The following is a 14,047-nucleotide window of genomic DNA, read 5'->3' as shown; positions in this document are numbered from 1 at the left end:
TTGCATTTAAGAGGGAAATGAAGTAACCTAGCAAAAATATTACAAGGCTTTTATTCAAGGGAAGGTTGAAAACTGCTGTAACGATTCTTTGCTTTGGAGAGCACGACTGAGGCTAAAACTTGTCTCGTTTGTTTGGAACCCTGGATGGTTTAACAACTGAAGCTAGGGTTGAAGTGCCATATCTAACAAATAAAGGACCAAAAAAATGACTTAGCAGCTTACGTTGCGATAAGCCGGTGAGGCTGAAGGGTGCGTTTCCCTGTTAACGCTCCGTCCGCGAGCTTGTCACACCGTGTAAAAGAAGGGCCCCTTCCTGCGGGGCTCGAGGCGCCGGCTGAGGCAGCAGCCACGGGGCCCTTCCCGGCCCTGCCGCGGAGCCCAGGGCCGAGCGGGGGCCTCCTGTCACCAGGTGGGACAGAGAGCGGGGGCAGCTGCTGCGGCGCCGGCCGCCAACAGCCCCGCAGACACCTGTAACTGAGCTCTTGCACCTGCTCGGGACGGCTCCATTGACAGGAGCGCCTTAAKCGAACAGTATTCGGTTTCAGAGGGAGAGCAGGGTGAGATGAGCGCTGTGGGAGGAAGGAATCACAATTTTCACACATTTGGAATAATTAAAAAACAAAACAAAAAAAACCCACAAATACCTTGCAATTTATAGAATAAGACGTYCCTAAGGTCCATGTCCAGCACACCAGAGGCCGATATTAATATAATACACCCCGCAGTAATTCTAATGAAGACTTGGAGTGCTATCTGTAAACTTAGAAAAAAAAATGGGAAGTGTAGGATAGAAAATTTCCATCTTTGAATGGCAAAACTGCCTGTCAGACTGTTTATTACCAGTCAAATTTAGGAGCATGCTGTTGGGGGTTTTATGGTATATTTAAATGTATATCTGTGCAGTGTGTATGAGCTGTGCCAGTTGGCTGAGGTTCACTAGTAAGTCACTGTTGTGCTGTCTTGCAGATAACTTCCTTCTTAGCGATGAAATCATAGCGAATGGCTTCCATTCCTGCGACAGCGACGAGGACGACAGAGCGTCCCACGCGAGCTCGAGCGACTGGACCCCGCGACCACGTATAGGTACGGACTTATGTAATGCCATTTTAGCCTCTGGGTGCTTCTGAAGAGTAACTTAATTCTTCCCAGTCTGCAAATGATTTATTGCTGCAGAAGGCTTTTGGTATTACTTCTTCAGCAGCTTAGAATTGCTGGATTGACAGCATTCGGTGTGATGTTTAAGGAGATTAAGTGAATCTCCTTAAATTTACTCCATTTTAGTTTGACTTGTCAATAGCTTTTTTGTGTGAGTAGAAATCCTGCCTTGACGTATGTTAACGTATGCATACAGTCTCACTAAACTGAACAGACTTATAGCTTATTTCTAACCTGCTTACTTGGTATTATTCATACTTTAAGGGAAAAGAGGCTGATTCTGATGTGCCTTGAGCCAAATCAATCCATAGGGCTGTTACATTGCTTCAGGAGTTATTAGCTGGCCTCTTGCCTATTTAAAGCTAAGCGTGGCAGGGAGGAGCTCAGTAGACAAGAGAAGGTTTTGCCTCCCTGGAGGTGAGAGCAGTGCTGAGGAGGGGCCTTTGTGGGAAGGGCCTTCCCTGCAGCCCCCCTGGGGCTGGAGCTCGGAGCCTCGTGTCTCACGCAGGCCGGTCCTACCTCGGATCTGTCACTGCCAGTGCTGATGAGACCGGCAGCAGGGAGACATCGAACGAACACAGAGCCTTTCACTTGCGTTTGGGTCCTGCTCCTCACTTCAGCTTCTCAGGGCTTACCTGGTTTTCTTCTGCCACTGCGTTTCGGAGTATTTGGGGAAGGACTGATTTGATAGCTTTAGGAAGTCAGGCCTAGCATCATTAGGGATAGGTATTCTTAGGAACAACAAAAAATCCAGATGTTGGCCCCTATTTKTCTATTTAGGGTTGCACTTTATAACCTGACTAGAAGGTACATGTATGTATGTTGTCTCTTCAACCTATTTCTCTGTACATCATATAAAACATCAGAAAAATACAACAAATGGGGTAACATGATAGAGATGCATAGCACAAATCATGTTTCTAGATATATGATCTTCGAAGAGTCTTTCAGCGTCCTGTGGAAAAGTCACAAACTGTGACTTTTACCTTGAAAAACCTTCTAAGAAATCTATCCTGGTTTAACATAAAATAMTTACAAATAAGGTAAATAAATACATAGATCCTAGCTCAGAATTTAGAGCAGGACACGTACACTATGTCATACAGCCGTTACCCTGCGTTAATAACTCAAAGTAGCAAGCACTAATAGATAGTCAGCATAATCACCTTACGTACTTAATGTTGATTCCAAATAATTATATACATATATTTTATTTTCTTTTTTAGGTCCCTACACTTTTGTTCAGCAGCATCTCATGTTAGGTACAGACCCACGGACAATTCTGAAAGACCTGCTACCAGAAACGATCCCCCCACCTGAACTGGATGACATGACCCTGTGGCAGATTGTCATAAACATTCTTTCGGAACCACCAAAAAGGAAGAAAAGGAAAGATATTAATACTATTGATGATGCTGTGAAACTCTTACAAGAATGCAAAAAAATAATGGTCTTGACTGGAGCAGGGGTAYGTATGGCCACGACAGTGTGACACGAGACAGGGACGTGGTTAAATTCCTACCCCGGCCTTGCAGCAGGCAGATGATCTGACTGCAGGAATGCGGGCGACCGGAGGGCTCGTGTTGGGTGGGGAGGCGCAGCTGTCCACCACAACCCTGCTGCAAGACCGCACTTCAAAACCAGAAATCAATGACAAAATCTCTCTTCTTTTAAGAAAATATTCCTATACATATAAAATCTTAAAACAACTGCTTCCTATCTTGTCTAGTATTCATGCAAAATAATTATGGAATAAAATCTTATCTTCCTATTTCAGAACCCTTTTTTTTTTTTTTTTAACCTAATCTTCTTTCTTCCAAAACAAAGGTAATGTGTTTTAATGCARTCTTGGTGAATCTCTTACAAGAGCCTGACTGGACTAGAACTYGTGTAAGAATAGGACTCAAAAGGAAAAGGTTGATAACAGGCCTTTGAATGTGTTTCCAGTAGACAGAATTATGCTTTTAAATTGTGTTGCCCTGCTGCAGTAGTAGAATTACTCACTCTTTTACTAAACAAAATTAGTGAACAGTTGAACACTTGCAGCTTTATATCCATGAATCTGACTGTGATAYGTCAGTCATTCCCATGTGGGGAGTGTGACGTTATTCAGAAAAAGAGTTCACTGAAGTATTTCTGTCAAAATCCGACTATTCTGTCAGAAGAGCAGTGCCCAAGGCTGCTTATCCTGGAATTGCTGTCMTACACCTGTTCTCTCCTCCTGTTTTTGGGTGGTTGGGACGGATAGTGCTCTCAAACACTGTGGTGCTTAGTTTTTTCATTAAAATGATTTTATTATCAGAAGTGAGAATCTATTCTGTTGCTGCACTAGCATGTAAAATACCAGCCACTTGGTCTAACGCTAAGCTAGCAGGTCAGTAAACGCTTCCTAACTCAAATACAGCATTTTACATCTTTGTGTATTTGTTACAGAACTTCCAATACTAAACCTAAGTTCTGGTATCCTGTTACTGTCTTTATAGATGGTGCTAAATTGTTTTGTTTGTTTTTGCCCTGGTTGTCAAACTTTGTTTCATTTGCTTGTTATTTGGGAATTGGTCTTTTAAAAAAAAAAAAAAATACGGATAACTCAGGCTGGTTTCATTCCTAATATCTGTTAGTACATGGAAGCACGGTTTCACAAACATGGTGTATTGCAGCAGTGATTTATAGTATATATATATGTATAGTTCTGCTTGCTTAAGATTGCCAAAATGTATTTCAGGTTTCCGTGTCGTGTGGAATACCTGACTTTAGATCCAGAGACGGCATCTATGCACGCCTTGCTGTCGACTTCCCCGACCTTCCGGATCCTCAAGCAATGTTTGATATAGAATACTTCCGGAAGGATCCCAGGCCGTTCTTCAAGTTTGCAAAGGTACGCCTTTCCCCCGTCCTCGTCTCGGATGGTAGCCATAAACAACAAGATAGGTTAACAGAATAGTTTTATATCTGATTATAAAAGACATCTTTGTCTGTTTTTGTACAAACAAGATGGAAAAATACATCAATGTGTTTGAATTTACATTAATGAGAGGCCTCTTTCAGTACCGTAATGACTTTCTCCTTGTCTGGTCTTTGYAATATATCAACTTCATATCCTCAGTGTTCCTTAAATCATTGTATATAGTCACATATTAGCCTTACTAGCCATATTCAGCAACACTATTTTTTCTTTTTCAGCTTCTTTTAACTATTGCTATTATAACATCATTGTATAGACCCATTCAAGTTCATGTCTCTAATTTCAGGGAGGATAAATAGAAACTGTTGTCATGTAATTATTTGATCTAACCTCAGTATTCTTAGCTGGTGTTTATTTTGCCTCAGAAAATGAAGGGAGAGAAGTGTGAGGAACTTTTTGCCAGCACATGAATAATGTTGAAAGCCACATTCGAATTGGATGTGTTGTGGCGTACGGTTTAATGTTACACATCTGCACATTAACACTCTTCCTGGCTGTATTTACAGTTAAGGGAAAGAAAACACTTGGATACCCCAGAAGTTTGTTCCTGTTTTGCTTTTTTCACTTAAAGCCTTTTTGTAGAGATTGTGCTCCCCTCTTAAAAGAGATCACAGCAGCTCTAGAAAGGTGTTAGTGAGATAGAATGTTTTAATTAAAAAGGGGAGAGTGCACCTCAGAGGCAGAAAAGAATCACATAGGTAGAAACAAAATAATTGTATGTAATCTGCAGTTTTCTCAGGACAACTTATAAAGGCAAAATACTATGAGAATGACTATAGGAGCAGTCAGGCCTTGTGCAAAGCTGTCCTGACTAAAGCGTGCCCACTGTCTCCTCCCTTTGCTCACAGCTCCTGCTCTAGYATTGATCCAGAGGTGGGGAAGCTAAAATCCATGTGTCCTGCCTCCTACCCGGATATTAACATATTTGGATGCTGTTCAGAGTATTCAGTTTCTTGCTGCTTTAATTTTTAGGATCAAAGAATGGCTCACTGAGTTTTCAATTTTGCAGCAAGTAGGATGTCTTTTTTAAAACAAGACCCTGCAATGCATCAACTCACCTGTAAAAGCTATTTCCCCTCTCTGGACAATGGCCAATTTGCTCGGACTCCAAGCTGAGTTTTGGCCGGCTGCAGTTAAAGCAGATGTGTTGCTGAAGGGAAGCACCACTTAGGAAAACAAAACCTTCCCATTTCATAACTCTCGAAAGCAAAAAGCCCCCAGTCTTGTTTTCATTGCTGCCTAAGCAGCAAACTACAAACTWCTGTTTGGAGCAGTTAGTCCTGAAAAGGGTGAGACTGGCGAAATGCAATGGGAATGGCCACAGTAACTACTCACACTGTCACTAGTCACTGTTGAGAGTCTTCAGCTTTACATGAATTGCTGCAGTCAGAACAAGTGTTTCTGTGCTCCGTTACCCTTTCTCATGTACCTCTGAACTCTGCAGGAAATATATCCTGGACAGTTCCAGCCATCTCTCTGTCACAAGTTCATAGCTTTGATGGACAAAGAAGGAAAACTGCTTCGCAATTATACACAAAACATAGACACACTGGAACAAGTTGCAGGAATCCAAAGGATAATTCAGTGTCACGGTTAGTAATATTCAAATGTTTCATGTAATATAATGTATAGAAATTATGCTTAGCAGTCTATGCGACATACTTTTGATCTCTCTAAACTACTGAAAATCCTCATTTCTATCATACTCTTCCCCTCCCTCAGGTTCCTTTGCAACAGCTTCCTGTCTCATCTGTAAATACAAAGTTGACTGTGAAGTGGTTCGAGGAGATATCTTCAATCAGGTAAAATTTACTTTAATTCACTGCAGTTTTCTAATAGGAACTGCTAAATCCTACATGGCCTAAAAGATGTGTATTTATTTTTAAAAGGCTCTATGTTTCTGTATATTTCCTACACATACCTACCCATATTTTAGTAATTTCTCTACTACTAAAAAGTACTCAAATACTGTACTGCAAATACTCAAATCATATACTTCCAAAAATAGGTAACAGGGAAAAAAAAACACTTCTGAGAAAAGCAGAGGTTAAGATGGTAAGTAGAAAGTTGGATTTATATCCAAGTCACATTAATCTGGAATCAGTTATACTGAGACAGCCTTTTCAAGCCATTTTTAACATTGGTTGCTCTTTGGGCGTTTATCGTCAATTTAAAAAAAAAAAAGTTTAAATATCACCTGCTGCAAGGAAGAACTGCTAACTGCAGAGCAGCTGCAGGCGAGGGAGGAGGACGGACACCCAAGGGGAGGCCGAAGGGCATCTCCGAGGATTCTCAGCTCTTCTGTACTCCAGCCTCCTGCCTGGGCCTCGAGGGCCAAAGTGACGGGTTTCACTGCAGCTTTGCTCTGACAGAGCGAAATAACCTTGGGTTTGGGTTGACCCTCTTTGTTCTTGCCTTTCTTTTGAAAGGGCAGCGTTGATGACTCAGATCAAGATCAGGTTGTTTATACAAATAAAGAGGGTCTGCTCTAAGTGATGACATAATCTTTGAAGCATGAGATTTTAAACAGAACTTGATTAAAACCTTTCAAAAGAAGTATTTGAAGTATAGTCTCTTGCTGCTCTAGTCTCTCATTTCCCAGTGTAGTATTACCCAAGTTTTTAGTTTTTCTGCTACCTTTCTAGAATGCAGAACTGCGTTTCTTTTACAAGAGTATTTCCATAGTTCCTGAGGGAGTGACGGAACATCTCAACAGTCCTGTTCTAACAGGGACCCCACTACAGAAGTGGCTTGGGCACCTATGGCCTCACAGATAGCCTAGTCTCTGTTCCCTCCCTTCTGCTGCTTCTAAGTTGCATGTGGCCACGGGTCCTCAGTTTTCTGTAAAAAGCCTTTCCTTTCCTCTGGTCCATCCCTGGTAGTCTTAATTTTCCATCCAAGAGCTTCATGAGGTTAGTAACTGGGAACTAAGTAGTTAGCATCTTATTGCCAGGAATGTCTTTTCAGCAGGTTACAGTCTGAGACCTGTACAAGGTCACCAGTATAGAAAGTTGCCAATTTCTTGCTGCTGCTTTTCATTCTTCTGCCGCTTCCAAGATAAAATGTGTGGCTCTTTCTCTAGTTCTTGCTGGACACAGCCCTTTTACTGGATCAGAAGAAGCAGCCATTATAAATCATCCAAAACAAGCTTAGTAGGGAAAAAAGAATCAGTTACTTCTGGAAAATATCTTCCTTTACTTTGATGCTATTTCAGTAAGCTTCAAGAAATAATGAAAGGTGGCAGGTCTCAGACTCAGGAAAAAAAAAGAAATAAGCACTGGAAATTACGCCCCATTTTTGGATATTCTTAAAGCCAAGCTCTTTCTCTAGTTATTAGGCTCTCATATACTGGTAACAGCAGCAGTCAGAGAAATTGCACTTTTCTTTCATGAGACAAATGCCCTGACAGAGGCGGTGGGGGGAAAGAGGACCCGAGGCACCTGCGGGGCCTAGTACTAGCCCTAACTTCTTGGTATCAATTTCAGCTCTTGGAATAGATCTTCCCCCTTACTGACGACCTTTCTGAGGATTAGCAGAGGAGCTGGTGAGTGAAAGATGTGCAGTGATGAAAACATGCATTTGTGGGCCCTGGACGTCGCCTCAGATGACCTGGTTGGATAGGGGCATCAGTTGTTCCACAGCAGTCCATTAAATTGCGAGTCACTGGGCTTCCTGGGGGAGGTGCTGGAAACGGAGCCGCTGCTGCTGCTTGGTCTCCCAAACCGGATCACAAGTTAGAGGCCTTTGTTTCATCCATCCCTCCTTAAGCCTGCAAGCATAAGGGCAGAGCAGAGACCACCAGGCAGGGTGCTTTGGAAAGCAGCAAAGCTCCTGCAGTGGTTTGTGTGTTACCTCTTTCTAATACATAGTGTTAAAAGAGCCAAAGAAAAATCTCCAGGTCATCCTAGCCCTTTTGTGGGGATTCCTTAGCTGGTTTCCTTTGACTGGGGTGTTGCCAGACCCTCTTTAGCCGGGATGCGTCAGGCAGGCTGCCTCTATCACCTTCTGGTTCCTTTGCCGTATTGCCGCTGGGGCAGCTCTCCTCCCAGGAGCTCTTCCAAGGACTTGCATTCTGGGAGAGGGACATTGGTGTTCTGGAGAAGGACCTTTTCCTTCTGCTGCCTTTTCACGTGGAAAGCGCTGTCTTTTGTCCTGCTGTGGACACCGGTCAGTGTTGCTCTGGTTTAAGCTGCAGTCTGTATTTCTTGGTACACTGCACACAGGCAGGTGTTTTATGTGCTCCCCTGTATTACAGTGGACAGGATACTTGTCTTGACACCTCTACGTAGCACTCGGTTACTGTGATGACTGCAATAGGACTGCAGCTCTTGAGAGAGCTCCTTATTCTGTGGTACTGCMTGCTGACACTGCTTCTGAGAAGGCTTGAACCATTTTGGAAGAAGATTTGCTCGGTACTAATTAAAGTCCGGGCTGTGTACACTGCCATTATTCACCTTCCTGCTTTTCTTCTCCCTGACAAGGAAGAGTTGAAAGATATCCCAAAGACTTCAGGAGGACTGGGGGGTCTCTGCTGCTTCACAGACAAACCCCTCATCTGTTTTTTTAGAGAACAAGGATTCTGCTGCTGCCCTGGTTGGGGGGATGCAGAGGTTAAAACAGAGACCAAACAGAAGTTCCTTTCCATGTTCTTCAGTGTGCTCGCTGCCAGCCAGCTCTTACCCGGCTGCTTTAGTCATGTAACTTGCAGCTTTTGGGGGAGAGGTAGATGCAGCTCTGCAACGTGCCCTTCAGTGAGGAAGGGCTTTAGATCAAGCCCTGTAAGGGCATCTGATGGTGAAATCTGATTTTTGTTCTGATTGATAACAAAGGCAATCACATATTGGACGGGGTTGGTTGTCAGATAAGGACTGTGGTGTAAATTAGTGTTTTCTCCTTTCTGATTTAAGATAACTCCCTCTTTTTTTCTTGCTTTTATTTCTGCGCAAGTTTGGTGCAGGCCAGGAGAAGGTAAGTCCTTGTCTGTACATCCACAGACTACTAAAATGAGGAAATTCCATTGAAACTTCCTTGGCTTTTGCCAAAATAAGTCACTGTGAATTGCTGAGAGGGCAGGTTGTCAGCTGGCAGCCGCAGCAGTAACGTGAGCTGTTGTAATGCAGGTTGTCCCCAGATGTCCCAGGTGTCCCGCCGAGGAACCGCTCGCCATCATGAAGCCGGACATCGTGTTCTTCGGAGAGAACCTACCCGAACAGTTCCATCGCGCCATGAAGTACGACAAAAACGAAGTCGACCTCCTGATTGTCATCGGGTCTTCGCTGAAAGTAAGACCAGTAGCATTGATTCCAAGTAAGTGACCATCGCTGGTAATTTTACCTTCTAAAAGCTGGATCAAAAAATGAAAATTTGCTCTTAAGGTCTCTTAAGAAATGCTTCTGTCCTCAGAAAAGGAGGACAATTCAGATTCAGGTCATCTGACCTGATGAAATTTGAATGTCTGTGCAAAGCTGAGATCAAAATGGACAAAGACAATGCTAAGGGTGTTTTTAACCCCCTGGCAGAGTAGAGATCTCAAGCTATAACCTTAAAAAAAAAAAAATTGCTTTGCTGAAACTGGAGTGTCCTTGTCTTAAGATCCAGTTACCTTCTCCCTGTGTTGGCAGTACACCCTCAGCCTTACCTGAAGGGTTTGACTGGAGAAGTCCAGATCTAGATTTTTGGTGCTCCMTTCAAGCACAGCAGGCTCCTGAGCCACAGCTTATTTTAAAGTTGATGTTTGTTGTTAAATATTGAGCAGCAGACACTGTATAGCAGCACCCGATCATCTTACATCCTTAGCCGTTAAAAGTGAACGGGTAAAACGTCTAACATACATTATTTTGTAAAGGGCATTTTTTAAATATCATCATCTTGCTGGCACCAAGGAAATTCTGTTCCAGGCTCAGCCTGGGAGAACACGCGCCTAACCCCTGYTCTTTGCAGGGAGCAGAATCCCCTCAGAGGGGTTTGCAGTTACCTGCCCTGGCTCCACCTCTGCCTGGTGCTGTGTGAGAGGACTGGAAAGTTGGCACCACACAAACCATTGCTTTTAAAATGGGATTGCATTATTTAGGCATCCAAGGTCACCAAACCAGTGCATTTTGGAACCCTTTTAAGTATCAGAAGGGGGTTGAGCAGCCCTAAGCCCAGGCAGACTGTGCCCGCAAGTATCACACTGATGTAAGGAGATGCTGTTTCCCAACACTGTCACCCCCATGCAATTAATTACATGAAAAATATTACTAGCAGCATCTCTAATAATCTTTTCAACACTTGACAGAACTTACTGGTAACAGTCCATACTTCTGTATATAGACTCCATAGTTATAAAGAAGAGGAAGACATTTTACTGGAAAAAATGGGTTGGGGAAAAGCCTAGGCAGATTCCACCAGGCACAGCAAGTGCTGTGTTGCAAGTAAATACATAAAGACAACTCTGAGAAACTAAATACTACTAATAAATACTTAGCTCACAAAAACAGAACTTAAGTGGCTCTCTTTAAATATCTTTTCTGTATGTAGGTTCCATCCCCCATGAAGTGCCTCAGATCTTAATTAATAGGGAGCCTTTGCCGCATCTACACTTCGACGTGGAGCTTCTCGGAGACTGTGACGTTATTATCAATGAATTGTGTCAAAGGCTAGGCAGCGAGTACACGCAACTCTGCTACAACCCTGTAAAACTTTCTGAAATAACAGAGAAGCCTCCACGACCACACAAGGAGCTCGAGCTGCACTGCTCCGAGCTCCCGCCTACCCCTTTAAACATTTCCGAGAACTCTAGTTCCCCGGAAAGAGCGGCTCCGGCGGCTGCTTCCRCGGCGCCCTCGGCAGAGGCCGGGCGCGAGGCGGAGGACTGCGCTCCTGCCGCGGAAACGCAGCGGGGCTGCGCCGAGGCCGCGCTCCAGGACCAGCCCCACGAGGCGCCCGCCGAGCGAGTGAACCCCGAGCCAGTGAAGGAGAACGGAGCCAGCGGCGCGGAAAGCAGGGAAAGGAGCGAGATCCTGAGGAAGTGCTGGGGAGCCAGGGCTGCGAAGGAACAGATCAGCAAGCGGCTGGATGGTGAGTGTGACTCCCYGCAGTGCCCTTAAAGCATCATTGGGTTTTGTGTTTTCTTCTGTTCAGGCAAGTGCCTGCTGAAACAGCCTTGTTCTTGGCTCTGTAAGGTTTTCGTTTAGTTTGAGGAAGCTCATAGGATTTTTCCTGTTTATTTGTGATTTGCAGTAGCCTTTATCATGACTGATTGCATGCTCCCTAGAGAAATCAAGGTTTAGGAGGTTAAACCCAAGTATCCAAAATCTGCTGTTCCTGGCCTTTTCAAAAGCATTTTCAGGAAAAGGAGTTTGATCTTCACATTTTAAATAGCTGGTCATACTACATGACAACTTAGCAGAGCAATTATAGAACTAAATGATGAAAGATACCAGCTCAAAAAACAAAAATACCCAATCCTACCTCTGAACCCAGGCCATTCTGAGAAAGCTTTGCACTCTGCAAGGAAAACCCCCTTAACTGCTGTTATAAAACCTAAGTTATCCCCCCACAAAAACAAAATAGGAAAAAAATAAAAAGGAAAAGAATGGAAATTGAGCTGTGACTACAATGTGTACCAAAGAAGGGGGCAGCCAAATACCACAGCTGAGAAGCAGAAATGCTTTTCTATTTCTGTGCAAAAGGAAGGTGCGAGAGCGGCAATCGCTGGCTCTCCAGCAAAGCCCTCAGTCCCTGCTGGTGCTGCTMCTCCCCTGGAAGGAAGGGGTTCCTAGTACAATTTGCTTGGTCAGTTAAACCTCACTTCGGACAATGCCTCGTTGTAGACAGCTTCTAACATAGAAGTGTGCACCGTTCTTCGTGACTGCCGTTCAGCTTCTTACTGGCTTTTGCAATTGTGTTTCAGGTACTCAGTATCTCTTTCTGCCACCAAATCGCTATATTTTCCACGGTGCTGAGGTGTACTCGGATTCTGAGGATGATATCCTCTCTTCTAGCTCTTGTGGGAGCAGCAGCGAAAGCGGCTCCTGTCGTAGCCAGAGCTTAGACGTGGAAGAGGAGAGCGAGATCGAGGAGTTCTATAACGGCCTGGAGGAGGAGGATGCTCCGGAAAGGGACGAGGAACCTGGATTTGGGGATGACGGAGCGGAACAAGACGCAGCCGATGAAGCAGCCTATATAAGCGAGGCCACGGGGCCGGATCATCCGACAAGCCCCACGTTGTAAAGCGTAAACTTAAACTCACTGACTGGTTACAGGAACTYTCCACCAGCATTAGGAGCTTTGGCATGTCAGAATGAATGTTTACGTCTGAATTTAGAGCAACAGAACCATAAGGATGTAGTGTTTATAAACAACTAAAACAGATTTTCATGCTTAGTTTTTTACCTTTTTCAATAAAATTCTATTACTGCGCACTCAACACTAACTCATCTTTTTTTTTTTTTTTTAAAAGGTACTAAGAATATCTAAACAATTGTCAGTCACTATGTTCACTTTTAAGTTCCTCTTGTCTTATCAGGCATTCATGTDTATAATACATATTTTTGCTTAATGGATTTCAGCTTATATTATTTTTAAACAGTTTTTTGAAAAAGCCATTGGAATGTTAAACTAATATAAAGGGAACAGCTAATTTAGACCAAAGAATGGTATTTTTACACCTCTTGCTTTGTAATAGCTTGGTTTATTTAAGACCTTATGCTTCTGCTAAGCCTTTCATTCTTGCATAGTCTGTCATTAAACACTGGCATTTTCTAAGACCGACCGTGGCAGCTAATTTTTGCTTTAACAGTTACTTTGTATGTTTGAGACACACTCAAATGTGAGTAGTTAGTTAAAAATGGAAACGAGACAGTGAGCGCTGGAAAAATCCTGCTGTGCTTTTGAGACTGATCAACAAGTGCTGTGAAAATGCATCCTTGCTCACGCTGCTGCGTTCGGACTGCCCGGGGCCCCGCAGCACGGTGGCACCGGCTCCTCAGCTCTTCCACTAGTGCTGTTTCAAGCAAGGGAGCCCCAGCGCAGGTTCTCGTGCAGCTTGTGCAAGGCGGCTCTGGTCACTGCCCCAGTGGTGACGGTGGCAACCGCGGCGCTGGCAGAGCGTGAGAGGAAGCAAAGAGAGAAAAATCCCTCCTCTGTATTTCCTGCTGTTAAGAAAGAGGCGAAAGGAGCTCACGTATCCCCGCTGCCTGCGTTAAGCAGCTCAAGTGCAGCTGAATGACCCGACCTGGAGAGAAGAGCTCTGAGGCCGGGGCTGAGGGCAGGAGCGTTTGCACCTGCTGGCTCCACCCTGCACAGAAAAGCAGAGCAGCTCCTGCGATTCCGACGGGGCGGCCTTGCACCTGGATGGTGTGAATTTCCAAGGGCAGATTGTTTCCAAGCCTTTAGAAGCTATTTTGTAAAATTGCACAGCACAGCAGTAAGTGAAACAGCATTTTTCTATAAACCACTTTTTCAACATTGGCCCAAATGAACTCTACAGCTGTAGATTATTCATATACTTTGCTTTAATATTTATTACATTTTGGAAGATGTATAGCAGCTGTTCTTTGAACATAGATACAAGAGTTAATAAATACTTAGGAACAGCCTCCTATATTCATCTAAAAACGCTGGCATGTTGTCTCATGGTCCAAAYTGAATACAGCTCTTATTTGGCTACACTAAAGAATGCAATATGTTTAGTTTTCACTTGCATGTCACAATGTATTAGTTTGTGCTATAGGAGATATTTTAAATTGAAATACTTTGTTTTAAATTATTTTTACAGTGAGGATTGTTTTCTGCTCTTTTATATTGTATATAGTGTCTTTTATGTAATCTACTGGCATATGTTTTGTAGAAGACTGTTTAAAATGACTGGCTATCTTCCTGCAACTTTTGAAATACAAAACCAGTGTTTTATACTTGTACACTCTGTTCTAAAGTCTATTAAAA

General features: G+C 43.5%; 1 protein-coding gene across 1 annotated transcript; it reads left to right on the top strand.

Annotated features, from left to right (window-relative positions):
- The first annotated feature begins 679 nt into the window (after positions 1-679).
- Positions 680-14,047, top strand: SIRT1 (sirtuin 1). The gene is made up of 9 exons (XM_026042697.1): positions 680-755; positions 967-1,083; positions 2,382-2,623; positions 3,881-4,033; positions 5,565-5,712; positions 5,843-5,922; positions 9,241-9,427; positions 10,640-11,179; positions 12,015-14,047. Exons 1-9 carry the CDS (start codon positions 680-682, stop codon positions 12,332-12,334), a joined length of 1,863 nt encoding a protein of 620 aa, XP_025898482.1. The 3' UTR covers positions 12,335-14,047.

Source organism: Nothoprocta perdicaria, unplaced genomic scaffold (assembly GCF_003342845.1).
Source record: "Nothoprocta perdicaria isolate Ctin4 unplaced genomic scaffold, notPer1 scaffold_310, whole genome shotgun sequence".
Classification (NCBI taxonomy): domain Eukaryota; kingdom Metazoa; phylum Chordata; class Aves; order Tinamiformes; family Tinamidae; genus Nothoprocta; species Nothoprocta perdicaria.
Note: the sequence above shows the minus strand (reverse complement) of the source record. Positions and strands in the feature narration are given on the sequence as shown.